Raw genomic sequence first — 27,462 nt, forward strand, 5'->3', positions numbered from 1 at the left:
AAGGACATCGTAGTGGCTTGAGTATTCATCCTGGAGCTACAAAGATGTATCATGATTTGAAGAAGTTATTTTGGTGGCCGGGAATGAAAAGAGAAATTGCGAGTTTTGTTTATTCCTGTTTGACTTGTCAGAAGTCGAAGATTGAGCATCAGAAGCCGTCTGGGCTAATGCAACCGTTGGCTATTCCAGAGTGGAAGTGGGATAGTATCAGTATGGATTTTGTTTCTGGGTTGCCGAGGACAAGTAAGAATTTTGAAGCTATTTGGGTGATTGTTGATAGATTGATGAAATCGGCTCATTTCATTCCGATCAGAATGGATTATCCGTTAGAGAGATTAGCCGAGTTGTACATTGAGAAGATTGTAAGTTTGCATGGTATTCCGTCGAGTATTGTTTCGGACAGGGATCCTAGATTTACATCGAAATTCTAGGAAGGTTTGCAGAGGGCTTTGGGAACTAAGCTGAGATTGAGTTCTGCATATCATCCGCAGACTGATGGTCAGACTGAGAGGACGATTCAGTCATTAGAGGATCTTTTGAGAGCTTGTGTTTTGGAAAAGGGAGGTGCTTGGGATTGTTATTTACCTTTGATTGAATTTACCTACAACAATAGTTTTCATTCGAGCATTGGTATGGCACCGTTTGAAGCTTTGTATGGTAGGAGATGTCGGACACCTTTATGTTGGTATGAGTCCGGTGAGAGTGCTGTGGTTGGACCGGAGATTGTTCAACAACTACGGAAAAGATTAAGATGATTCAGGAGAAGATGAGAATTGCTCAGAGTCGTCAAAAGAGTTATCATGATAAAGGAGGAAGTCAATTGAGTTCCAAGAGGGAGATCATGTGTTTCTTCGTGTTACTCCGATAACTGGTGTTGGTCGAGCTTTGAAGTCGAAGAAGTTGACTCCTCGATTTATTGGTCCTTATCAGATTTTGGAGAGGATAGGGGAGGTAGCCTATCGTGTCGCTTTACCGCCGTCACTTGCGAATTTGCATGAGGTTTTTCATGTGTCTCAGTTGAGGAGGTACATTCATGATCCGTCGCATGTAGTCCAAGTAGATGATGTACAGGTGAGAGATAACCTGACTGTTGAAACATCGCCTATGAGGATTGAGGATCGAGAGTTGAAGCGGTTGCGGGGTAAAGAGATTGCCTTGGTGAAGGTAGCTTGGGAAGGACCAGCAGGTGGCAATGTGACTTGGGAACTGGAGAGTAAGATGAAGGAGTCTTACCCAGAGTTGTTCGCTTGAGGTATGTTTTCGAGGACGAAAACTCTTTTAGTGGGGGAGAGTTGTAACACCCCGATAATAATATGATAATTATTTAAATTAAGTTAATAATATATTTATTAATTTAATTAGATAATTGGATTATTATTATTATGATTTTTGGAATTATTGAATTATTATTATAATTGGGATAATAATATAAATTGGAAAATATATAAGTGTGAAATAAGGAAAAAGAGTTTCATTTGGAAAATAAGGTTTTACGTGAAAACAGAGAAGCGATCGTGAAAGAGGAAAAGGGCAAAGAGGCAGAGCAAGAGGAAGAAGGTTGGAGAAGAGAAGAGCTTGGAGCTTGAGATTCGCCGAATTAACTCAGGTAAGGGGGGTTTATCATCGATTAATGGGTATTATAGGATAATATGTGATGGGTAGTGATAAGCCGTTAATTTGACCCTAATTGGGATTGTTGATGCTGAAGAATCATGTTGGATAAATTGTATGTAGACTGTAATTGAATCTGTGTTTGGGTTAGTTGTGAAATTCCGAACGTATAGCTTTTTACGGAATCGGAATCGGAGGTCCGGAAGTCCTCCAACGGCGGAAAATGCGGAGAATTCCGCATTCTGCCTTGTGTTAGCGCAGGAACTACTGTTTTGTCTGCGTTAACCGGTTAACCCAGGGCGTTAACCGGTTAACACTGTTGCGAATTATGAAATTGGTGCTGTTTTGCCTGCGTTAACCGGTTAACCCAGGGCGTTAACCGGTTAACACTGTTAAGTTTTGGGCAGTGCGTGTGTTTGCCTGCGTTAACCGGTTAACCCAGGGCGTTAACCGGTTAACACTGTTGCAGAGTGGAAAAATTGGCTTTTTAATGTTGTGTACATAATTGAGAGTTGGCCTATGTTGGCGTATGATGTAATAGGGATTATTTCCCGCTGTTTTGAGCAGTATAGGTATTAGTAGAGTGTGCTAATACTGTGTTTAATTGATTGACATGATAATGATGTGTTGATACATGTGTTGATGATGTATGATGATATGCATAATGCTATGGATGTATATTATGCATGTATTTGTGAATGGACTGTTGTATGGCTTAGAGTGTGAGCATGTGTCCATTGTGAATTGTTGTTGATGTTGCATTGCTAGATGATTAGCGTGCATAGCATAGCCTTTGGGGCTGTAGCTAATTCCCATGGTGAGGAATTAGTGAGTGAACCATTGTGGTTTGTTGTTGATGTTTGCATGCTAGATGATTAGTGTGCATAGTCTAGCCTTCGGGGCTGTAGCTAATTCCCATGGTGAGGAATTAGTGAGTGAGTCACTAGGTCTCAAATGAGTGGGACTAGTGAGCTTAGTAGCCGTATCTGGAGGGATCGGTGAGCTTGAACTATATGTTCAAGAATAGTCGGTACCGCATGTGTGGAGTCTCATTGCATAATGTATGTATGGCGTATAATATGAATGGATGTATTCCAATATTATACGTGTGTTGTGTTGTTATGGAGTATAATTTGAGATTATACTTGTGCTTTATATTGATGTTGAGCTGATGTGCTGTTACTGATGGTATGTTGCGATTAGGGTGATTAATGTGTTAAGTTACTTAACATGACATTATATTCTATAATACTTATTATATTGATTGAGGAACTCACCCTTACAACTATTTTTCAGGTAACGAGAAATGAGTTGAGTAGAAGCGAATGCTTGGAGTCTAGTGTAGTCTCCTTAGTGGGTCGTGCTCTGATAGATGTAACATCGGGATGGGATATTTACCTTGTTGAATAATCTACATGTGAATGTTACATGTTTTACATGATTGAGGAGATCTCTATCCGTTGCGTTTTATGCAAATGTTTATGTTTTGAATTAATAAAAGAGCATGACCGTTATATGGTTGAATGTTGTGAATATTATGTGACACTCTTGAATGGCATAATTACTCTGAATTGTTATATGTTTATTATTTTTTTATTAAATATTTGGGGTATTTTAGAAGGGTGTTACATTAGTGGTATTAGAGCATAGTCGGTCGAGTCGAGTCGTAATTATTCTGTTTCCCCTGTACGGTATAGGTGTTGTGTAACCCTATCAGTACTCATTGTTTTAGTTTGTTTGGGTTTTCAGAATAGAGATGGCTGGAAGAGGTAGAGATGATGCTGCGATTGCTGAGGCTCTGGGTATGCTAGCTGGAGTACTTGGAGGGAATCCGAATGTTGTGGTAATGGGAGCTGCTCGTCAACTGAGTGAGTTCCAGAAGAACAATCCTCCAATGTTCAAGGGAGCATACGATCCAGATGGCGCTCAGAAGTGGTTGAAGGAGATCGAGAGGATCTTCCGAGTAACTGAGTGTGCCGATAACCAGAAGGTCAGGTTCGGTACGCATATGCTATCAGAAGAAGCTGATGATTGGTGGGTTGCTACCCGCACTGAGTTGGAAAATGCTGGGAATGCTGAGATCACTTGGGCTGTGTTCAGAGAGAGATTTCTGAGGAAATATTTTCCAGAGGATGTCAGAGGAAAGAAAGAGATAGAGTTCTTAGAGTTGAAGCAGGGTAACAAGTCTGTTACGGAGTATGCTGCTAAGTTCACAGAACTGTCAAAGTATTATACTCCCTATAATGAGGTTGCTGGAGAATTTTCGAAATGTGTGAAGTTTGAGAACGGGTTGCGTCCTGAGATCAAACAGGCTATTGGATACCAGCGGATCAGAGTGTTTTCTGACTTGGTTGACTGTTGCAGGATTTTTGAACAGGATTCCAAAGCCAGAGCAGAGAGCTATCAGCAAAGGGTTGATAGGAAAGGCAAGAATCAGAATGATATTGGAAAACCATATGCAGCTGGCAAAGGTTTCCAGAAGCAGAGTGGGATGAAGAGGCCTAGTGGGGGAGACTCTAGTACCCCTGCTAAGTGTTATAGATGTGGTCGGGCTGGACATCGTGTCCATGAGTGTACCAGTGCTGAGATGAAGTGTTTCAAGTGTGGCAAAGGTGGTCATTTGGCTGCAGAGTGCCGGTTGAAGACTGTAACTTGTTTCAACTGTGGAGAGGTGGGTCATATTAGCCCACAGTGTCCTAAGCCAAAGAGAGAGAATCAGTCGGGAGGCAAGGTCTTTGCTTTATCAGGTTCTGAGACTTCTGCAGATGATCGTTTGATCCGAGGTACGTGTTATATTAATGGCTTTCCTCTTGTAGCTATTATTGACACCGGTGCTACTCATTCCTTTATATCTTTGGATTGTGCTGTGAAACTTAAGTTAGAGATATCTGAGATGCTTGGAAGTATGGTGATTGATACTCCTGCAAAGGGTTCAGTGACTACTACTTCAGTTTGTTTGAATTGTCCCTTGAGTATTTTTGGTAGAGACTTTGGGATAGACCTTGTGTGTCTTCCACTAGTGCAGATTGATGTTATCCTGGGAATGAACTGGTTGGTGTTTAACCGAGTTTCTATTAACTGTTTTGATAAGACTGTGATATTTCCTGAGATTGAAGAGGAAAAGAGTTTGTTTCTATCAGCCAGGCAGGTGAATGAGGAAGTAGCAGATGGGGCAGAGTTGTTTATACTGTTAGCGACTTTAGAGGCTAAAGATAAACTGGCGATTGGCGATCTAGCAGTGGTGTGTGATTTTCCTGATGTGTTTCCGGAAGAAGTGAATGAATTACCGCCAGAGCGTGAAGTTGAGTTCTCGATTGATTTGGTACCTGGTACTAGGCCGATATCGATGGCTCCGTACCGTATGTCTGCTGTTGAGTTAGCTGAATTGAAGAGTCAGTTGGAAGATCTGTTGGATAAGAAATTTATTCGTCCGAGCGTGTCACCGTGGGGTGCACCAGTGTTATTGGTTAAGAAGAAAGAAGGTACTATGAGGTTGTGTGTGGACTACAGGCAACTGAATAAAGTGACGATCAAGAATCGGTATCCTTTGCCGAGGATTGATGATTTGATGGACCAATTGGTTGGTGCGAGGGTGTTCAGCAAGATAGATTTGAGATCTGGGTATCATCAGATACGTGTGAAAACTGAGGATATTCAGAAGACTGCTTTCAGAACAAGGTATGGACATTATGAGTATTCTGTAATGCCTTTTGGTGTGACTAATGCGCCTGAAGTATTTATGGAGTATATGAATAGGATTTTCCATCCGTACCTAGATAAGTTTGTTGTGGTGTTTATTGATGACATTTTGGTGTATTCGAAATCTGAAGAAGAGCATGCTGAGCATTTGAGAGTGGTTTTAGAAGTTCTACGAGAAAAGAAGTTATTTGCTAAATTGTCCAAATGTGAATTTTGGTTAGAAGAGGTTAGTTTTCTTGGTCATGTGATTTCTATAGGCGGCGTTGCTGTTGATCCTTCTAAGATAGAAGCGGTGTCTAAGTGGGAAGCTCCGAAGTCTGTTGCTGAGATTCGAAGTTTTCTTGGCTTGGCTGGTTATTATAGGAAGTTCATTGAGGGATTTTCTAAGTTGGCGTTACCGTTGACGATGTTGACTAGAAAGGGGCAAGCATTTGTTTGGGACTCAAAATGTGAAGAAGGTTTCCAAGAATTAAAGAGAAGGTTGACTACTGCTCCTATTCTGATATTACCGAGTTCGTCGGAACCATTTGAGGTTTACTGTGATGCTTCATTGTTGGGTTTGGGTGGTGTGTTGATGCAGAATAAGCAGGTTATAGCTTATGCTTCGAGACAACTGAGGGTTCATGAGAGGAACTATCCGACGCACGATTTAGAGTTGGCGGCTGTGGTATTTGTTCTGAAGTTATGGAGACATTATTTGTACGGGTCAAGATTTGAGGTTTTCAGTGACCATAAAAGTTTAAAGTATTTGTTTGATCAGAAAGAGCTGAATATGAGACAGAGGAGATGGTTAGAATTTCTGAAGGATTATGATTTTGGTTTGAATTACCATCCGGGTAAAGCAAACGTAGTAGCTGATGCATTGAGTCGGAAGTCATTGCATATGTCTATGTTAATGGTTAAAGAATTGGATTTAATTGAGTAGTTTAGAGATTTGAGTTTGGTGTGTGAGAGTACTCACAATAGTGTTAAATTGGGAATGTTGAAATTAACGAGTGGTATTCTGGATGAGATTAGAGAGGGTCAGAAATCCGATATGCTTTTGGTTGATAAGTTGACTTTAGTGAATCAAGGTCAAGGTGGTGAATTCAGAGTTGATGAGAATGGTGTTTTGAAATTTGGTAATCGGGTGTGTATTCCGGATGTTACCGAACTTAAGAAGAGTATGATTGAGGAAGGACATCGTAGTGGCTTGAGTATTCATCCTGGAGCTACAAAGATGTATCATGATTTGAAGAAGTTATTTTGGTGGCCGGGAATGAAAAGAGAAATTGCGAGTTTTGTTTATTCCTGTTTGACTTGTCAGAAGTCGAAGATTGAGCATCAGAAGCCGTCTGGGCTAATGCAACCGTTGGCTATTCCAGAGTGGAAGTGGGATAGTATCAGTATGGATTTTGTTTCTGGGTTGCCGAGGACAAGTAAGAATTTTGAAGCTATTTGGGTGATTGTTGATAGATTGACGAAATCGGCTCATTTCATTCCGATCAGAATGGATTATCCGTTAGAGAGATTAGCCGAGTTGTACATTGAGAAGATTGTAAGTTTGCATGGTATTCCGTCGAGTATTGTTTCGGACAGGGATCCTAGATTTACATTGAAATTCTAGGAAGGTTTGCAGAGGGCTTTGGGAACTAAGCTGAGATTGAGTTCTGCATATCATCCGCAGACTGATGGTCAGACTGAGAGGACGATTCAGTCATTAGAGGATCTTTTGAGAGCTTGTGTTTTGGAAAAGGGAGGTGCTTGGGATTGTTATTTACCTTTGATTGAATTTACCTACAACAATAGTTTTCATTCGAGCATTGGTATGGCACCGTTTGAAGCTTTGTATGGTAGGAGATGTCGGACACCTTTATGTTGGTATGAGTCCGGTGAGAGTGCTGTGGTTGGACCGGAGATTGTTCAACAAACTACGGAAAAGATTAAGATGATTCAGGAGAAGATGAGAATTGCTCAGAGTCGTCAAAAGAGTTATCATGATAAAAGGAGGAAGTCAATTGAGTTCCAAGAGGGAGATCATGTGTTTCTTCGTGTTACTCCGATAACTGGTGTTGGTCGAGCTTTGAAGTCGAAGAAGTTGACTCCTCGATTTATTGGTCCTTATCAGATTTTGGAGAGGATAGGGGAGGTAGCCTATCGTGTCGCTTTACCGCCGTCACTTGCGAATTTGCATGAGGTTTTTCATGTGTCTCAGTTGAGGAGGTACATTCATGATCCGTCGCATGTAGTCCAAGTAGATGATGTACAGGTGAGAGATAACGTGACTGTTGAAACATCGCCTATGAGGATTGAGGATCGAGAGTTGAAGCGGTTGCGGGGTAAAGAGATTGCCTTGGTGAAGGTAGCTTGGGAGGACCAGCAGGTGGCAATGTGACTTGGGAACTGGAGAGTAAGATGAAGGAGTCTTACCCAGAGTTGTTCGCTTGAGGTATGTTTTCGAGGACGAAAACTCTTTTAGTGGGGGAGAGTTGTAACACCCCGATAATAATATGATAATTATTTAAATTAAGTTAATAATATATTTATTAATTTAATTAGATAATTGGATTATTATTATTATGATTTTGGAATTATTGAATTATTATTATAATTGGGATAATATATATAAATTGGAAAATATATAAGTGTGAAATAAGGAAAAGAGTTTCATTTGGAAAATAAGGTTTTACGTGAAAACAGAGAAGCGATCGTGAAAGAGGAAAAGGGCAAAGAGGCAGAGCAAGAGGAAGAAGGTTGGAGAAGAGAAGAGCTTGGAGCTTGAGATTCGCCGAATTAACTCAGGTAAGGGGGGTTTATCGTCGATTAATGGGTATTATAGGATAATATGTGATGGGTAGTGATAAGCCGTTAATTTGACCCTAATTGGGATTGTTGATGCTGAAGAATCATGTTGGATAAATTGTATGTAGACTGTAATTGAATCTGTGTTTGGGTTAGTTGTGAAATTCCGAACGTATAGCTTTTTACGGAATCGGAATCGGAGGTCCGGAAGTCCTCCAACGGCGGAAAATGCGGAGAATTCTGCATTCTGCCTTGTGTTAGCGCAGGAACTGCTGTTTTGTCTGCGTTAACCGGTTAACCCAGGGCGTTAACCGGTTAACACTGTTGCGAATTATGAAATTGGTGCTGTTTTGCCTGCGTTAACCGGTTAACCCAGGGCGTTAACCGGTTAACACTGTTAAGTTTTGGGCAGTGAGCGTGTTTTGCCTGCGTTAACCGGTTAACCCAGGGCGTTAACCGGTTAACACTGTTGCAGAGTGGAAAAATTGGCTTTTTAATGTTGTGTACATAATTGAGAGTTGGCCTATGTTGGCGTATGATGTAATAGGGATTATTTCCCGCTGTTTTGAGCAGTATAGGTATTAGTAGAGTGTGCTAATACTGTGTTTAATTGATTGACATGATAATGATGTGTTGATACATGTGTTGATGATGTATGATGATATGCATAATGCTATGGATGTATATATTATGCATGTATTTGTGAATGGACTGTTGTATGGCTTAGAGTGTGAGCATGTGTCCATTGTGAATTGTTGTTGATGTTGCATTGCTAGATGATTAGCGTGCATAGCATAGCCTTTGGGGCTGTAGCTAATTCCCATGGTGAGGAATTAGTGAGTGAACCATTGTGGGTTTGTTGTTGATGTTTGCATGCTAGATGATTAGTGTGCATAGTCTAGCCTTCGGGGCTGTAGCTAATTCCCATGGTGAGGAATTAGTGAGTGAGTCACTAGGTCTCAAATGAGTGGGACTAGTGAGCTTAGTAGCCGTATCTGGAGGGATCGGTGAGCTTGAACTATATGTTCAAGAATAGTCGGTACCGCATGTGTGGAGTCTCATTGCATAATGTATGTATGGCGTATAATATGAATGGATGTATTCCAATATTATACGTGTGTTTGTGTTGTTATGGAGTATAATTTGAGATTATACTTGTGCTTTATATTGATGTTGAGCTGATGTGCTGTTACTGATGGTATGTTGCGATTAGGGTGATTAATGTGTTAAGTTACTTAACATGACATTATATTCTATAATACTTATTATATTGATTGAGGAACTCACCCTTACAACTATTTTTCAGGTAACGAGAAATGAGTTGAGTAGAAGCGAATGCTTGGAGTCTAGTGTAGTCTCCTTAGTGGGTCGTGCTCTGATAGATGTAACATCGGGATGGGATATTTACCTTGTTGAATAATCTACATGTGAATGTTACATGTTTTACATGATTGAGGAGATCTCTATCCGTTGCGTTTTATGCAAATGTTTATGTTTTGAATTAATAAAAGAGCATGACCGTTATATGGTTGAATGTTGTGAATATTATGTGTGACACTCTTGAATGGCATAATTACTCTGAATTGTTATATGTTTATTATTTTTATTAAATATTTGGGGTATTTTAGAAGGGTGTTACATTAGTGGTATTAGAGCATAGTCGGTCGAGTCGAGTCGTAATTATTCTGTTTCCCCTGTACGGTTAGGTGTTGTGTAACCCTATCAGTACTCATTGTTTTAGTTTGTTGGGGTTTTCAGAATAGAGATGGCTGGAAGAGGTAGAGATGATGCTGCGATTGCTGAGGCTCTGGGTATGCTAGCTGGAGTACTTGGAGGGAATCCGAATGTTGTGGTAATGGGAGCTGCTCGTCAACTGAGTGAGTTCCAGAAGAACAATCCTCCAATGTTCAAGGGAGCATACGATCCAGATGGCGCTCAGAAGTGGTTGAAGGAGATCGAGAGGATCTTCCGAGTAACTGAGTGTGCCGATAACCAGAAGGTCAGGTTCGGTACGCATATGCTATCAGAAGAAGCTGATGATTGGTGGGTTGCTACCCGCACTGAGTTGGAAAATGCTGGGAATGCTGAGATCACTTGGGCTGTGTTCAGAGAGAGATTTCTGAGGAAATATTTTCCAGAGGATGTCAGAGGAAAGAAAGAGATAGAGTTCTTAGAGTTGAAGCAGGGTAACAAGTCTGTTACGGAGTATGCTGCTAAGTTCACAGAACTGTCAAAGTATTATACTCCCTATAATGAGGTTGCTGGAGAATTTTCGAAATGTGTGAAGTTTGAGAACGGGTTGCGTCCTGAGATCAAACAGGCTATTGGATAGCGGATCAGAGTGTTTTCTGACTTGGTTGACTGTTGCAGGATTTTTGAACAGGATTCCAAAGCCAGAGCAGAGAGCTATCAGCAAAGGGTTGATAGGAAAGGCAAGAATCAGAATGATATTGGAAAACCATATGCAACTGGCAAAGGTTTCCAGAAGCAGAGTGGGATGAAGAGGCCTAGTGGGGGAGACTCTAGTACCCCTGTTAAGTGTTATAGATGTGGTCGGGCTGGACATCGTGTCCATGAGTGTACCAGTGCTGAGATGAAGTGTTTCAAGTGTGGCAAAGGTGGTCATTTGGCTGCAGAGTGCCGGTTGAAGACTGTAACTTGTTTCAACTGTGGAGAGGTGGGTCATATTAGCCCACAGTGTCCTAAGCCAAAGAGAGAGAATCAGTCGGGAGGCAAGGTCTTTGCTTTATCAGGTTCTGAGACTTCTGCAGATGATCGTTTGATCCGAGGTACGTGTTATATTAATGGCTTTCCTCTTGTAGCTATTATTGACACCGGTGCTACTCATTCCTTTATATCTTTGGATTGTGCTGTGAAACTTAAGTTAGAGATATCTGAGATGCTTGGAAGTATGGTGATTGATACTCCTGCAAAGGGTTCAGTGACTACTACTTCAGTTTGTTTGAATTGTCCCTTGAGTATTTTTGGTAGAGACTTTGGGATAGACCTTGTGTGTCTTCCACTAGTGCAGATTGATGTTATCCTGGGAATGAACTGGTTGGTGTTTAACCGAGTTTCTATTAACTGTTTTGATAAGACTGTGATATTTCCTGAGATTGAGAGAGGAAAGAGTTTGTTTCTATCAGCCAGGCAGGTGAATGAGGAAGTAGCAGATGGGGCAGAGTTGTTTATACTGTTAGCGACTTTAGAGGCTAAAGATAAACTGGCGATTGGCGATCTAGCAGTGGTGTGTGATTTTCCTGATGTGTTTCCGGAAGAAGTGAATGAATTACCGCCAGAGCGTGAAGTTGAGTTCTCGATTGATTTGGTACCTGGTACTAGGCCGATATCGATGGCTCCGTACCGTATGTCTGCTGTTGAGTTAGCTGAATTGAAGAGTCAGTTGGAAGATCTGTTGGATAAGAAATTTATTCGTCCGAGTGTGTCACCGTGGGGTGCACCAGTGTTATTGGTTAAGAAGAAAGAAGGTACTATGAGGTTGTGTGTGGACTACAGGCAACTGAATAAAGTGACGATCAAGAATCGGTATCCTTTGCCGAGGATTGATGATTTGATGGACCAATTGGTTGGTGCGAGGGTGTTCAGCAAGATAGATTTGAGATCTGGGTATCATCAGATACGTGTGAAAACTGAGGATATTCAGAAGACTGCTTTCAGAACAAGGTATGGACATTATGAGTATTCTGTAATGCCTTTTGGTGTGACTAATGCGCCTGAGTATTTATGGAGTATATGAATAGGATTTTCCATCCGTACCTAGAAAAGTTTGTTGTGGTGTTTATTGATGACATTTTGGTGTATTCGAAATCTGAAGAAGAGCATGCTGAGCATTTGAGAGTGGTTTTAGAAGTTCTACGAGAAAAGAAGTTATTTGCTAAATTGTCCAAATGTGAATTTTGGTTAGAAGAGGTTAGTTTTCTTGGTCATGTGATTTCTTAGGCGGCGTTGCTGTTGATCCTTCTAAGATAGAAGCGGTGTCTAAGTGGGAAGCTCCGAAGTCTGTTGCTGAGATTCGAAGTTTTCTTGGCTTGGCTGGTTATTATAGGAAGTTCATTGAGGGATTTTCTAAGTTGGCGTTACCGTTGACGATGTTGACTAGAAAGGGGCAAGCATTTGTTTGGGACTCAAAATGTGAAGAAGGTTTCCAAGAATTAAAGAGAAGGTTGACTACTGCTCCTATTCTGATATTACCGAGTTCGTCGGAACCATTTGAGGTTTACTGTGATGCTTCATTGTTGGGTTGGGTGGTGTGTTGATGCAGAATAAGCAGGTTATAGCTTATGCTTCGAGACAACTGAGGGTTCATGAGAGGAACTATCCGACGCACGATTTAGAGTTGGCGAGCTGTGGTATTTGTTCTGAAGTTATGGAGACATTATTTGTACGGGTCAAGATTTGAGGTTTTCAGTGACCATAAAAGTTTAAAGTATTTGTTTGATCAGAAAGAGCTGAATATGAGACAGAGGAGATGGTTAGAATTTCTGAAGGATTATGATTTTGGTTTGAATTACCATCCGGGTAAAGCAAACGTAGTAGCTGATGCATTGAGTCGGAAGTCATTGCATATGTCTATGTTAATGGTTAAAGAATTGGATTTAATTGAGTAGTTTAGAGATTTGAGTTTGGTGTGTGAGAGTACTCACAATAGTGTTAAATTGGGAATGTTGAAATTAACGAGTGGTATTCTGGATGAGATTAGAGAGGGTCAGAAATCCGATATGCTTTTGGTTGATAAGTTGACTTTAGTGAATCAAGGTCAAGGTGGTGAATTCAGAGTTGATGAGAATGGTGTTTTGAAATTTGGTAATCGGGTGTGTATTCCGGATGTTACCGAACTTAAGAAAAGTATGATTGAGGAAGGACATCGTAGTGGCTTGAGTATTCATCCTGGAGCTACAAAGATGTATCATGATTTGAAGAAGTTATTTTGGTGGCCGGGAATGAAAAGAGAAATTGCGAGTTTTGTTTATTCCTGTTTGACTTGTCAGAAGTCGAAGATTGAGCATCAGAAGCCGTCTGGGCTAATGCAACCGTTGGCTATTCCAGAGTGGAAGTGGGATAGTATCAGTATGGATTTTGTTTCTGGGTTGCCGAGGACAAGTAAGAATTTTGAAGCTATTTGGGTGATTGTTGATAGATTGACGAAATCGGCTCATTTCATTCCGATCAGAATGGATTATCCGTTAGAGAGATTAGCCGAGTTGTACTTGAGAAGATTGTAAGTTTGCATGGTATTCCGTCGAGTATTGTTTCGGACAGGATCCTAGATTTACATCGAAATTCTAGGAAGGTTTGCAGAGGGCTTTGGGAACTAAGCTGAGATTGAGTTCTGCATATCATCCGCAGACTGATGGTCAGACTGAGAGGACGATTCAGTCATTAGAGGATCTTTTGAGAGCTTGTGTTTTGGAAAAGGGAGGTGCTTGGGATTGTTATTTACCTTTGATTGAAGTACCTACAACAATAGTTTTCATTCGAGCATTGGTATGGCACCGTTTGAAGCTTTGTATGGTAGGAGATGTCGGACACCTTTATGTTGGTATGAGTCCGGTGAGAGTGCTGTGGTTGGACCGGAGATTGTTCAACAAACTACGGAAAAGATTAAGATGATTCAGGAGAAGATGAGAATTGCTCAGAGTCGTCAAAAGAGTTATCATGATAAAAGGAGGAAGTCAATTGAGTTCCAAGAGGGAGATCATGTGTTTCTTCGTGTTACTCCGATAACTGGTGTTGGTCGAGCTTTGAAGTCGAAGAAGTTGACTCCTCGATTTATTGGTCCTTATCAGATTTTGGAGAGGATAGGGGAGGTAGCCTATCGTGTCGCTTTACCGCCGTCACTTGCGAATTTGCATGAGGTTTTTCATGTGTCTCAGTTGAGGAGGTACATTCATGATCCGTCGCATGTAGTCCAAGTAGATGATGTACAGGTGAGAGATAACCTGACTGTTGAAACATCGCCTATGAGGATTGAGGATCGAGAGTTGAAGCGGTTGCGGGGTAAAGAGATTGCCTTGGTGAAGGTAGCTTGGGAAGGACCAGCAGGTGGCAATGTGACTTGGGAACTGGAGAGTAAGATGAAGGAGTCTTACCCAGAGTTGTTCGCTTGAGGTATGTTTTCGAGGACGAAAACTCTTTTAGTGGGGGAGAGTTGTAACACCCCGATAATAATATGATAATTATTTAAATTAAGTTAATAATATATTTATTAATTTAATTAGATAATTGGATTATTATTATTATGATTTTTGGAATTATTGAATTATTATTATAATTGGGATAATAATATAAATTGGAAAATATATAAGTGTGAAATAAGGAAAAAGAGTTTCATTTGGAAAATAAGGTTTTACGTGAAAACAGAGAAGCGATCGTGAAAGAGGAAAAGGGCAAAGAGGCAGAGCAAGAGGAAGAAGGTTGGAGAAGAGAAGAGCTTGGAGCTTGAGATTCGCCGAATTAACTCAGGTAAGGGGGGTTTATCGTCGATTAATGGGTATTATAGGATAATATGTGATGGGTAGTGATAAGCCGTTAATTTGACCCTAATTGGGATTGTTGATGCTGAAGAATCATGTTGGATAAATTGTATGTAGACTGTAATTGAATCTGTGTTTGGGTTAGTTGTGAAATTCCGAACGTATAGCTTTTTACGGAATCGGAATCGGAGGTCCGGAAGTCCTCCAACGGCGGAAAATGCGGAGAATTCTGCATTCTGCCTTGTGTTAGCGCAGGAACTGCTGTTTTGTCTGCGTTAACCGGTTAACCCAGGGCGTTAACCGGTTAACACTGTTGCGAATTATGAAATTGGTGCTGTTTTGCCTGCGTTAACGGTTAACCCAGGGCGTTAACCGGTTAACACTGTTAAGTTTTGGGCAGTGAGCGTGTTTTGCCTGCGTTAACCGGTTAACCCAGGGCGTTAACCGGTTAACACTGTTGCAGAGTGGAAAAATTGGCTTTTTAATGTTGTGTACATAATTGAGAGTTGGCCTATGTTGGCGTATGATGTAATAGGGATTATTTCCCGCTGTTTTGAGCAGTATAGGTATTAGTAGAGTGTGCTAATACTGTGTTTAATTGATTGACATGATAATGATGTGTTGATACATGTGTTGATGATGTATGATGATATGCATAATGCTATGGATGTATATATTATGCATGTGTTTATGAATGGACTGTTGTATGGCTTAGAGTGTGAGCATGTGTCCATTGTGAATTGTTGTTGATGTTGCATTGCTAGATGATTAGCGTGCATAGCATAGCCTTTGGGGCTGTAGCTAATTCCCATGGTGAGGAATTAGTGAGTGAACCATTGTGGGTTTGTTGTTGATGTTTGCATGCTAGATGATTAGTGTGCATAGTCTAGCCTTCGGGGTTGTAGCTAATTCCCATGGTGAGGAATTAGTGAGTGAGTCACTAGGTCTCAAATGAGTGGGACTAGTGAGCTTAGTAGCCGTATCTGGAGGGATCGGTGAGCTTGAACTATATGTTCAAGAATAGTCGGTACCGCATGTGTGGAGTCTCATTGCATAATGTATGTATGGCGTATAATATGAATGGATGTATTCCAATATTATACGTGTGTTTGTGTTGTTATGGAGTATAATTTGAGATTATACTTGTGCTTTATATTGATGTTGAGCGTGATGTGTGTTACTGATGGTATGTTGCGATTAGGGTGATTAATGTGTTAAGTTACTTAACATGACATTATATTCTATAATACTTATTATATTGATTGAGGAACTCACCCTTACAACTATTTTTCAGGTAACGAGAAATGAGTTGAGTAGAAGCGAATGCTTGGAGTCTAGTGTAGTCTCCTTAGTGGGTCGTGCTCTGATAGATGTAACATCGGGATGGGATATTTACCTTGTTGAATAATCTACATGTGAATGTTACATGTTTTACATGATTGAGGAGATCTCTATCCGTTGCGTTTTATGCAAATGTTTATGTTTTGAATTAATAAAAGAGCATGACCGTTATATGGTTGAATGTTGTGAATATTATGTGTGACACTCTTGAATGGCATAATTACTCTGAATTGTTATATGTTTATTATTTTTTTTTATTAAATATTTGGGGTATTTTTAGAAGGGTGTTACAGATATTGCCGTTGCTGAATATGTGTAATCTGATTAGGGTAATGATATGTGTTATATTACTTAGCATTACATGATATTTTATAATGCTTATTATATCGATTGAAGGACTCACCCTTACAACTATGTTTTCAGGTAACGAGCAGTGATTGAATAGAAGCTAGTCCTGGGAGTCTAGTGTAGTCCTTAGTGGGTCATGCTCTGGTAGATGTAACATCGGGATGGGATGTTTTACTATGTTTTCTTTTCGTTGTAGAACAACTTTACATGTAATGTAGTACATGATTTGAATGTTGTTATTTCGTATCCGCTGTGAATTATGCAAAAGTGTCTTATTTTAATTAAATAAATGAGCATGACAGGATATTTTGATGATTGGTGTGAAATGATTGTGTGACACCCTTCAGGGCATAATTACTCTGATTGATACATTGCTATTTTAATTAAATATTTGGGGTATTTTAGAAGGGTGTTACATTAGTGGTATCAGAGCATGGTCGGTCGAGTCGAGTCGTAATTATTCTGTTTCCCCTGTACGGGATAGGTGTTGTGTAACCCTATCAGTACTTATTGTTTTAGCTTGTTGGGTTTTCAGAATAGAGATGGCTGGAAGAGGTAGAGATGATGCTGCAATTGCTGAGGCTCTGGGTATGCTAGCTGGAGTACTTGGAGGAAATCCGAATGTTGTGGGAATGGGAGCTGCTCGTCAACTGAGTGAATTCCAGAAGAACAATCCTCCAATGTTCAAGGGAGCATACGATCCAGATGGTGCTCAGAAGTGGTTGAAGGAGATCGAGAGGATCTTCCGAGTGACTGAGTGTGCCGATAACCAGAAGGTCAGGTTCGGTACGCATATGCTGTCAGAAGAAGCGGATGATTGGTGGGTTGCTACCCGCACTGAGTTGGAATCTGCTGGGAATGCTGAGATCACTTGGGCTGTGTTCAGAGAGAGATTCCTGAGGAAGTACTTTCCAGAGGATGTCAGAGGAAAGAAAGAGATAGAGTTTTTAGAATTGAAACAGGGTAACAGGTCTGTTACTGAGTATGCTGCTAAGTTCACAGAGCTGTCAAAGTATTATACTCCCTATAACGAGGCTACTGGGGAATTTTCAAAATGTGTGAAGTTTGAGAACGGGTTGCGTCCCGAGATTAAGCAGGCTATTGGGTATCAGCGGATTAGAGTGTTTTCTGATTTGGTTGACTGTTGCAGGATTTTTGAACAGGATTCCAAGGCTAGAGCAGAGAGCTATCAGCAAAGGGTTGATAGGAAAGGCAAGAATCAGAATGATCGTGGGAAACAGTATGCAGTTGGCAAAGGTTTCCAGAGACAGAGTGGGATGAAGAGGCCTAGTGGGGGAGACTCCAGTGCCCCTGCTAAGTGTTACAGATGTGGTCAGGCTGGACATCGTTTCCATGAGTGTACCAGTGCTGAGAAGAAGTGTTTCAAGTGTGGCAAAGGTGGTCACTTGGCTGCAGAGTGCCGGTTGAAGACTATGACTTGTTTCAACTGTGGAGAGGTGGGTCATATTAGCCCACAGTGTCCTAAGCCGAAGAAAGAGAACCAGTCGGGAGGCAAGGTCTTTGCTTTATCGGGTTCCGAGACTTTTGCAGACGATCGTTTGATCCGAGGTACGTGTTATATTAATGGCTTTCCTCTTGTAGCTATTATTGACACAGGTGCGACTCATTGCTTTATATCTTTGGATTGTGCTATGAAACTTAAGTTAGAAATATCTGAGATGCTTGGAAGTATGGTGATTGATACTCCTGCGAAGGGTTCAGTGACTACTACTTCAGTTTGTTTAAATTGTCCTTTGAGTATTTTTGGTAGACTTTGGGATGGACCTAGTGTGTCTTCCACTAGTGCAGATCGATGTTATCTTGGGTATGAACTGGTTGGTGTTTAACCGAGTTTCTATCAACTGTTTTGATAAGACTGTGATCTTTTTTGAGAGTGAGGAAGGAAAGAGTTTGTTTCTATCAGCGAGGCAGGTGAATGAGGCAGTAGCAGATGGGGCAGAGTTGTTTATGCTGTTAGCGACTTTGGAGGCTAAAGATAAACTGGTGATTTGCGATCTAGCTGTGGTGTGTGATTTTCCTGATGTGTTTCCTGAAGAAGTGAATGAATTACCGCCAGAGCGTGAAGTTGAGTTCTCGATTGATTTGGTACCTGGTACTAGGCCGATATCGATGGCTCCGTACCGTATGTCTGCTGTTGAGCTAACTGAATTGAAGAGTCAGTTGGAAGATCTGTTGGATAAGAAATTTATTCGTCCGAGTGTGTCACCGTGGGGTGCACCAGTGTTATTGGTTAAGAAGAAAGAAGGTACTATGAGGTTGTGTGTGGACTACAGGCAACTGAATAAAGTAACGATCAAGAATCGGTATCCTTTGCCGAGGATTGATGATTTGATGGATCAGTTGGTTGGTGCGAGTGTGTTCAGCAAAATAGATTTGAGATCGGGTTATCATCAGATACGTGTGAAAACTGAGGATATTCAGAAGACTGCTTTCAGAACAAGGTATGGACATTATGAGTATTCTGTAATGCCTTTTGGTGTGACTAATGCGCCTGGAGTATTTATGGAGTATATGAATAGGATTTTCCATCCGTACCTAGACAAGTTTGTTGTGTTGTTTATTGATGACATTTTGGTGTATTCGAAATCTGAAGAAGAGCATGCTGAGCATTTGAGAGTGGTGTTAGGAGTTCTATGAGAAAAGAAGTTATTTGCTAAACTATCCAAGTGTGAATTTTGGTTAGAAGAGGTTAGTTTTCTTGGACATGTGATTTCAAGAGGTGGTGTTGCTGTTGATCCTTCTAAGATAGAAGCGGTATCTAAGTGGGAAGCTCCGAAGTCGGTTTCTGAGATAAGAAGTTTTCTTGGACTTGCAGGTTATTATAGGAAGTTCATTGAAGGATTTTCTAAGTTGGCGTTACCGTTGACGATGTTGACTAGAAAGGGGCAAGCGTTTGTTTGGGACTCGAAATGTGAAGAAGGTTTCCAAGAGTTAAAGAGAAGGTTAACTACTGCTCCTATTCTGATATTACCGAGTCCGTCAGAACTATTTGAGGTTTTCTGTGATGCGTCATTGTTGGATTTAGGTGGTGTGTTGATGCAGAACAAGCAGGTTATAGCTTATGCTTCGAGACAACTGAGGGTGCATGAGAGGAACTATCCGACACACGATTTAGAATTGGCAGCTGTGGTATTTGTTCTGAAGTTATGGAGACATTACTTGTACGGGTCAAGATTTGAGGTTTTCAGCGACCATAAGAGTTTAAAGTATTTGTTTGATCAGAAAGAGCTGAATATGAGACAGAGAAGATGGTTAGAGTTTCTGAAGGATTATGACTTTGGTTTGAATTACCATCCGGGTAAAGCAAACGTAGTGGCTGATGCATTGAGTCGGAAATCATTGCATATGTCTATGTTAATGGTTAAGGAATTGGATTTAATTGAGCAGTTTAGAGACTTGAGTTTGGTGTGTGAGAGTACTCACAATAGTGTTAAATTGGGAATGTTGAAGTTAACGAGTGGTATTCTGGATGAGATCAGAGAGGCTCAGAAATCCGATGTGCTTTTGGTTGATAAGTTGACTCTAGTGAATCAAGGTCAAGGTGGTGAATTCAGAGTGGATGAGAATGGTGTTTTGAAATTTGGTAATCGGGTGTGTATTCCGGATGTTACCGAACTTAAGAAGAGTATCCTGGAGGAAGGACATCGTAGTGGCTTAAGTATTCATCCTGGAGCTACGAAGATGTATCATGATTTGAAAAATTTATTTTGGTGGCCGGGAATGAAAAGAGAAATTGCGAGTTTTGTTTATTCCTGTTTGACTTGTCAGAAGTCAAAGATTGAGCATCAGAAGCCGTCTGGGCTAATGCAACCGTTGGCTATTCCAGAGTGGAAGTGGGATAGTATCAGTATGGATTTTGTTTCTGGTTTACCGAGGACAAGTAAGAATTTTGAAGCCATTTGGGTGATTGTTGACAGATTGACAAAGTCGGCTCATTTCATTCCGATCAGAATGGATTATCCGTTAGAGAGATTAGCTGAGTTGTATATTGAGAAGATTGTAAGTTTGCATGGTATTCCGTCGAGTATCGTTTCGGACAGAGATCCTAGATTTACATCGAAGTTTTGGGAAGGTTTGCAGAAGGCTTTGGGAACTAAGCTGAGATTGAGTTCTGCATATCATCCGCAGACTGATGGTCAGACTGAGAGGACCATTCAGTCATTAGAGGATCTTTTGAGAGCTTGTGTTTTGGAAAAGGGAGGCGCTTGGGATTGTTATTTGCCTTTGATTGAGTTTACCTACAACAATAGTTTTCATTCGAGCATTGGTATGGCACCGTTTGAAGCTTTGTATGGTAGGAGATGTCGGACGCCTTTATGTTGGTATGAGTCCGGTGAGAGTGCTGTGGTTGGACCGGAGATTGTTCAACAGACTACAGAAAAGATTAAGATGATTCAGGAGAAGATGAGAATTGCTCAGAGTCGTCAGAAGAGTTATCATGATAAGAGGAGGAAGTCACTTGAGTTCCAAGAGGGAGATCATGTGTTTCTTCGCGTTACTCCGATAACTGGTGTTGGTCGAGCTTTGAAGTCGAAAAAGTTGACACCTCGATTTATTGGTCCTTATTAGATTTTGGAGAGGATAGGGGAAGTAGCCTATCGTATCGCTTTACCGCCGTCGCTTGCGAATTTGCATGAGGTTTTTCATGTGTCTCAGTTGAGGAGGTACATTCATGATCCGTCGCATGTAGTCTGAGTGGATGATGTACAGGTGAGAGATAACCTGACTGTTGAAACATCACCTATGAGGATCGAGGATCGAGAGTTGAAGCAGTTGCGGGGTAAAGAGATTGCTTTGGTAAAGGTAACTTGGGGAGGACCAGCAGGTGGCAATGTGACTTGGGAACTTGAGAGTAAGATGAAGGAGTCTTACCCAGAGTTGTTCGCTTGAGGTATGTTTTCGAGGACGAAAACTCTTTTAGTGGGGGAGAGTTGTAACACCCCGATAATAATATGATAATTATTTAAATTAAGTTAATAATATAATTATTAATTTAATTAGATAATTGGATTATTATTATTATTATTATTATTATTATTATTATTATTATTATTATTGGAATAATAATTATTGGAAAATATATAAGTTGGAATTTAGAAAAATCCCATTTTTGGTAAAAAGGTTATTTTCACGTGAAAAAAAAAAAAGAGGCAGAAAAGGGAAAAGGGCAAAAAGCCAGAGAACGAAGGTTGAAGGAAGGAAAAGCTTGGAGCTCAGAGATTGTCGGATTAACTCAGGTAAGGGGGGTTTAGCATCGATTAATGGGTATTATGGGATAATATGTGATGGGTAGTGAGAAACCATTGATTTGCCTCTGATTGAATGATGTATGATGAATTTGTGAACTTTTGGGATGAACGGAATTTGGATTAAAATTGAAGAAATTCGTAGGAATTAGAGGTAGAAACGTTAGAAATTTGTGAAATCGAAAGTGGATAATTCGTGTTAGATGAGATGAATGAATTGTGTGTAAAATTTGGACTGTGGAAGGTTGAATTGGATAGATCTCGTAGCAGAGAAAGCCATTGCAGATCTGGAAATTCTGGTTTCTGGTCATACGCGTATGGCACTAGGCAATACGCGTATGATATGGCTGGTACGCGTATGGATGAGGCCTTACGCGTATGAGTGAGAAAGATGATGTTTTGAACGTGAAATTGTCTCTGTTGGTACGCGTAGGAGAATGTGGTACGCGTAGCATACGCGTATGGGCTTGGGCAATACGCGTATGGACTTGGTCAGGAATGGGCAATACGCGTATGGGCATAGGCAATACGCGTATGGGCAGACTTGTGGCTTTCCTGAACTGTTGTTGTGCAGTTTTTGGTTGTTTAGGCTGAGTGATGTAACTTAGCTGATGTATGACGTAGTAGGGATCATTTCCCGCTGTTTTGAGCAGTATAGGTATTAGTAGAGTGTGCTAATACTGTGGTTAATTGAATGACATGATAATGATGTGTTGATACATGTATTGATGATGTATGATGATATGCATAATGCTATGAATGTATATATTATGCATGTATGTGTGAATGGACTGTTGTATGGCTTAGAGTGTGAGCATATGTTCGTTGTAAATTGTTGTTGATGCTGCATTGCTAGATGATTAGCATGCATAGCATAGCCTTTGGGGCTGTAGCTAATTCCCATGGTGAGGAATTAGTGAGTGAATCATTGTGGATTTGTTGTTGATGTTTGCATGCTAGATGATTAGTGTGCATAGCATAGCCTTCGGGGCTGTAGCTAATTCCCATGGTGAGGAATTAGTGAGTGAGTCATTAGATCTCAAATGAGTGGGACTAGTGAGCTTAGTAGCCGTATCTGGATTGATCGGTGAGCTTGAACTATATGTTCAAGAATAGTCGGTACCGCATGTGTGGAGTCTCATTGCATAAATTATGTATGGCGTATAATATGAATGGATGTATTCCAATATTATACGTGTGTTTGTGTTGGTGTTGAGTATTATGTTGAGTTGACGTGCTGTTACTGAATATATGTTTGGATTAGGGTGATGAAATGTGTTAAAATTACTTAGCATTACATAATGTTTTATAATGCTTATTATATTGATTGAGGAACTCACCCTTACAACTGTTTTTCAGGTAACGAGCAGTGATTGAGTAGGAGCTAGTACTTGGAGTCTAGAGTAGTTCTTTAGTGGGTCATGCTCTGATAGATGTAACATCGGGACGGGATGTTTGACTTGTTTTCATTGATGATTGTTGAATAAGCTTACATGTTTTGTATTGATGTTGGATTCTATTCCGCTGCGAATTATGCAAATGTTTTATTCGATTAAATAAATGAGCATGACGGGATATTTTGATGATTGTTATGAAATGATTGTGTGGCACCCTTCGGGGCATAATTACTCTGATTGATATTTTTATTATTTTAATTAAATATTTGGGGTATTAAGAAGGGTGTTACACTAGTGTCCGTACTTTCAATGACTTGGGCGAGGCCTTCGTCAAGCAATACAAGTACAATGTTCATATGGCTTCCGATTGCGATCAGTTACGATCGATGACTCAGAAAAGTAAGGAGACATTCAAGGAGTACGCACAGAGATGGAGAGAACTTGCTGCTCAAATTAGCCCACCCTTGGAGGAGAAAGACATGACCAAGATATTTTTTAAGACTCTGAGTTCATTTTATTATGAACGTATGATTGTTAGTGCTCCTAATGATTTCACTAAAATGGTGAGCATGGGATGCGGTTAGAAGAGGGTGTCCGAGAGGGCCGGTTATCTAAATAAGAGGCGTCTATGAGCAAGAATATGGTGGTAGTTTCTCTAAGAATAAGGATGGGGAAACCAATGTAGTGTCTGTAGGGAGGCAAAAGAGGCCTCATGTGAGGAAGAATGCCAGACCTCGCCAGCAACATCATCAAGTATCGTCAGTTATTCCTGTTTTTACCAATAATTCAGCAAATCAATCAGTACCCGTTCAACAATAACATCAGCAACAACAACGTACCCTCAACAATCACTACAACAACAATCAGCAGGATTTTGAAAGGAAGAAGGTCACTTTTGACCCTATTCCGATGACTTTCGCAGAATTATATCCTTCTTTGGTTGTCAAGAACTTAATTCAACCCAGAAATCCTCCACATACACCTGAACCTTTGCCATGATGGTTCAAGCCCGATCTGTACTGTGCTTTCCATCAGGGAGCCCCTAGCCATGACATTGAAAATTGTTACCCTTTGAAGCATGAGGTCCAGAAATTGATCAACAACGGTATGATGTCCTTTGAGGACCACACGCCTAATGTCAAAGCTAATTTGTTGCCCGCTCATGGCATTGCTTATGTGAATATGGTAGATGGTTGTCCTGGGAATTTCAGGGTTTTCGATGTTCATCATATTCGTCAGTCTTTGATAGAGATGCATAGGACACTATGTTTGATTAGTGATTGTGAGCATGACCATGATGGTTGTATTATCTGTAGTGTCAACCCTCGAGGATGTATGATTGTCAAGAGGGATATTCAGAAATTGATAGATGAAGGTGTAATTCAGAGCCAGCAATCCATAAATATGGGTCATGATGTAAATGTTATCATGTCAGTGTTTAAAGCTCCTGAGCGAGTAGTTATCCAGTATGACAGCAGCAAGAATGATAATAGATCGGTATCACCGTTGGTAATACGATTAGTAGGCCCATTCCTGTATTCATCCAATAAAGTTGTACCTTATAAATACAATGCCACTATGATTGAGAATAGGAAGGAGGTTCCTCTTCCCGTAGCAAATTCTGTAGTGAGCATTGCAGATGTTGTGAAGGTGACCCGTAGCGGTCGTGTATTTGGCCAGTATCTTCTAAGGTTGTGGAGGATATTGTTATTGGTAAGAAGGATGATGTTCCTTCAGTTGATCTTGTTAACACTCCAACTTGTCAGTCTGATGAATCCAACGAGTTGAAGGTTAAAGATAATGATAATGATGAAGTTCTACGCTTAATCAAGAATAGTGAGTTCAACATTGTGGAGCAGCTGCTCCAAATGACATCAATGATTTCTATGTTATCTTTATTGATGAACTCTAAAGCGCATAAAGAAGCTTTACAGAAAGTGTTGGAGCAAGCATATGTAGAGCACGATGCCATAGTTGATCAGTTTGATCATATTGTCGCTAATATCCCTTCTTACAACAATTTGAGCTTTTGTGATGAAGAGCTTCCCGAGGAAGGAAGAAATCACAACTTGGCACTCCACATATCTATGAATTTGAAAGAGGAAACTCTGTTTAATGTTTTGGTGGATACTATTTCGCCATTGAATGTGCTACCAAAATAATATTTAGTAAGGTTGTCTTATCATGGCGCACCTATGAGGTACAACAGTGTGGTGGTGAAAGCATTCGGCGGTTCTCATAAAACAATCATTGGAAAGGTGGACCATCCAGTCAAGATTGGTTCGAGTGAATTTCATATTACTTTCCAAGTAATGGACATTCACCCGACCTATAACTATTTACTGGGAAGGCCATGGATTCACGAGGTTGGTGTTGTCACGTATACGCTGCATCAGAAATTGAAATTTGTTAAGAATGGAAAGCTCGTCGTTGTTTATGGAGAGAAAGGGCTTTTGGTGTGCCATATATCATCCTTCACATATGAAGAAGCTGAAGAAGAAGTTGGAACTTCGTTCCAAGTTTTATCTATTGCTGATGAGATTCAGAATATTGGGGCATCCATGTCTTCTTTAAAAGATTCACGTGAAATTGTTCAGGCTAGTGGCACCGACAAGTAGGGTCATGTTGTAGAATTCGTCGAGAACAAGAACAAAGCTAGTCTGCAATTTTAGTAAGGGTTGTTCAACAATAATATTAAGGCTATGGAATCAATTTTACATAGTGGAGGCTTCATTCACAAAGATGAACAACACTCAGTTGCAATTATTGAAGATGACAGTGATGAAGAAGCTTGTGCCTACTTTGTGACACATGACCAGACTTGCAACAATAAGGTTATTGTAGACGTTCATATTGTTATACATCATTCAAAGTAATTTGTTTTATTATCAAAAGAAAGATCCTTCTCTGAGCCTCTGATTCTGTCCCCGCCTACTGAAGGAAGACCTTTGATCATGTATTTGACTGTGCTTGAAGAAAGTATGGGATGTGTTCTTGGTCAGCAAGATGAATCTGGGAAGAAAGAATATGTTATTTACTACCTCAGTAAAAAGTTCACCGACTGTGAGTCTCGGTATTCTATGCTTGAGAAGACATGTTGTGCTTTGGCTTGGGCTGCTAAGCGTTTGTGCCAGTATATGTTGAATCATACTACTCGGTTGATATCCAAGATGGATCCAGTCAAGTACATTTTTGGAAAGCCTGCTTTAACTGGGAGAATGACCCGTTGGCAGATGTTATTATCTGATTATGATATTGAATACCGAGCTCAGAAAGCTGTTAAAGGTAGTGTCTTGGCTGATCATTTGGCTCACCAACCTATTGATGATTATCAGGCAGTGCAATATGATTTTCCTGACGAAGAGATTTTGTATTTTAAGATGAAAGATTATGATGAACCATTGCTTGAAGAAGGGTCAGAACCTGGGTCCCGTTGGGGCGTGGTATTTGATGGAGCTGTTAATTCTTATGGTAATGACATTGGGGCAATGATTATTACTCCTCAAGGCACTCATTTTCCATTTAATGCTAGATTGAATTTCAAATGTACAAATATAATGGCTAAGTATGAAGCTTGCATTATTGGTCTTGAAGAAGCCATTGTTCTCAGAATTAAATATCTTGACGTCTATGAAGATTCAACTTTGGTTGTGAATCAGATCAAAGGTGAATATAAGATGAATCAACCCAATTTGATACTGTATAGAGATTACGCAAGGAGTATATCAACTTTCTTTACAAAGGTTGAGTTTCATCATATCTAGATGAAAACCGGATGGCAGATGCTCTTGCAACATTGGCTTCCATGATCATGGTGAAGCATTGGAATGAAGTCCCCAATTTGATTGTGATGCATCTTGATAGGCCAGCTCATGTATTTGTTATTGAAGAAATCAAGGATGATAAGCCATGGTATTATGATATCAAATGTTTCCTCCAAAGTCAAATTTACCCGTTTGGGGCATCTTTGAAAGATAAGAAGACTTTGAGAAGATTAGCTAGAAACTTCTACCTGAATGGTGATGTGCTTTACAAGAGAAACTTTGATATGGTTCTGCTCAGATGTGTGGATAGACACGGAGTAGACTTACTGATGATAGAAGTCCATGAAGGTTCCTTCGGTACTTGTTCCAATGGACATGCTATGGCAAAGAAAATGTTGAGAGCAGGTTAATATTGGATGACAATGGAATCTGACTATTGCAAGTTTGTGAAGAAATGCCATAAGTATCAAATTTATGCAGATAAAGTTCATGTTCCTCCGACATTATTGAACATCATTTCCTCTCCATGGCCCTTCTCCATGTGGGGAATTGACATGATCGGCATGATTGAGACCAAAGTTTCGAACATACATCGTTTCATTCTAGTGGCTATTGATTACTTCACAAAGTGGGTTGAAGTGGCATCATACACAAATGTGACCAAGCAAGTTGTTGTAAGGTTTATCAAGAATCAAATTATATGTCGTTATGGTGTGCCAAGTAAGGTCATTATTGATAATGGATCAAACTTGAATAACAA

At 40.4% G+C, this 27,462-nt stretch overlaps 1 protein-coding gene across 1 annotated transcript; it reads left to right on the top strand.

Moving 5' to 3' along the window:
• Window positions 1–4,219: 4,219 nt before the first annotated feature.
• LOC127131738 (uncharacterized) lies at window positions 4,220–25,814 on the top strand. The gene is made up of 5 exons (XM_051060656.1): window positions 4,220–5,660; window positions 24,619–24,969; window positions 25,108–25,394; window positions 25,485–25,552; window positions 25,661–25,814. Exons 1-5 carry the CDS (start codon window positions 4,505–4,507, stop codon window positions 25,812–25,814), a joined length of 2,016 nt encoding a protein of 671 aa, XP_050916613.1. The 5' UTR covers window positions 4,220–4,504.
• The last annotated feature ends 1,648 nt before the right edge of the window (window positions 25,815–27,462 follow it).

This window comes from Lathyrus oleraceus, chromosome 3 (genome assembly GCF_024323335.1).
Source record: "Lathyrus oleraceus cultivar Zhongwan6 chromosome 3, CAAS_Psat_ZW6_1.0, whole genome shotgun sequence".
NCBI classification, from domain to species: domain Eukaryota; kingdom Viridiplantae; phylum Streptophyta; class Magnoliopsida; order Fabales; family Fabaceae; genus Lathyrus; species Lathyrus oleraceus.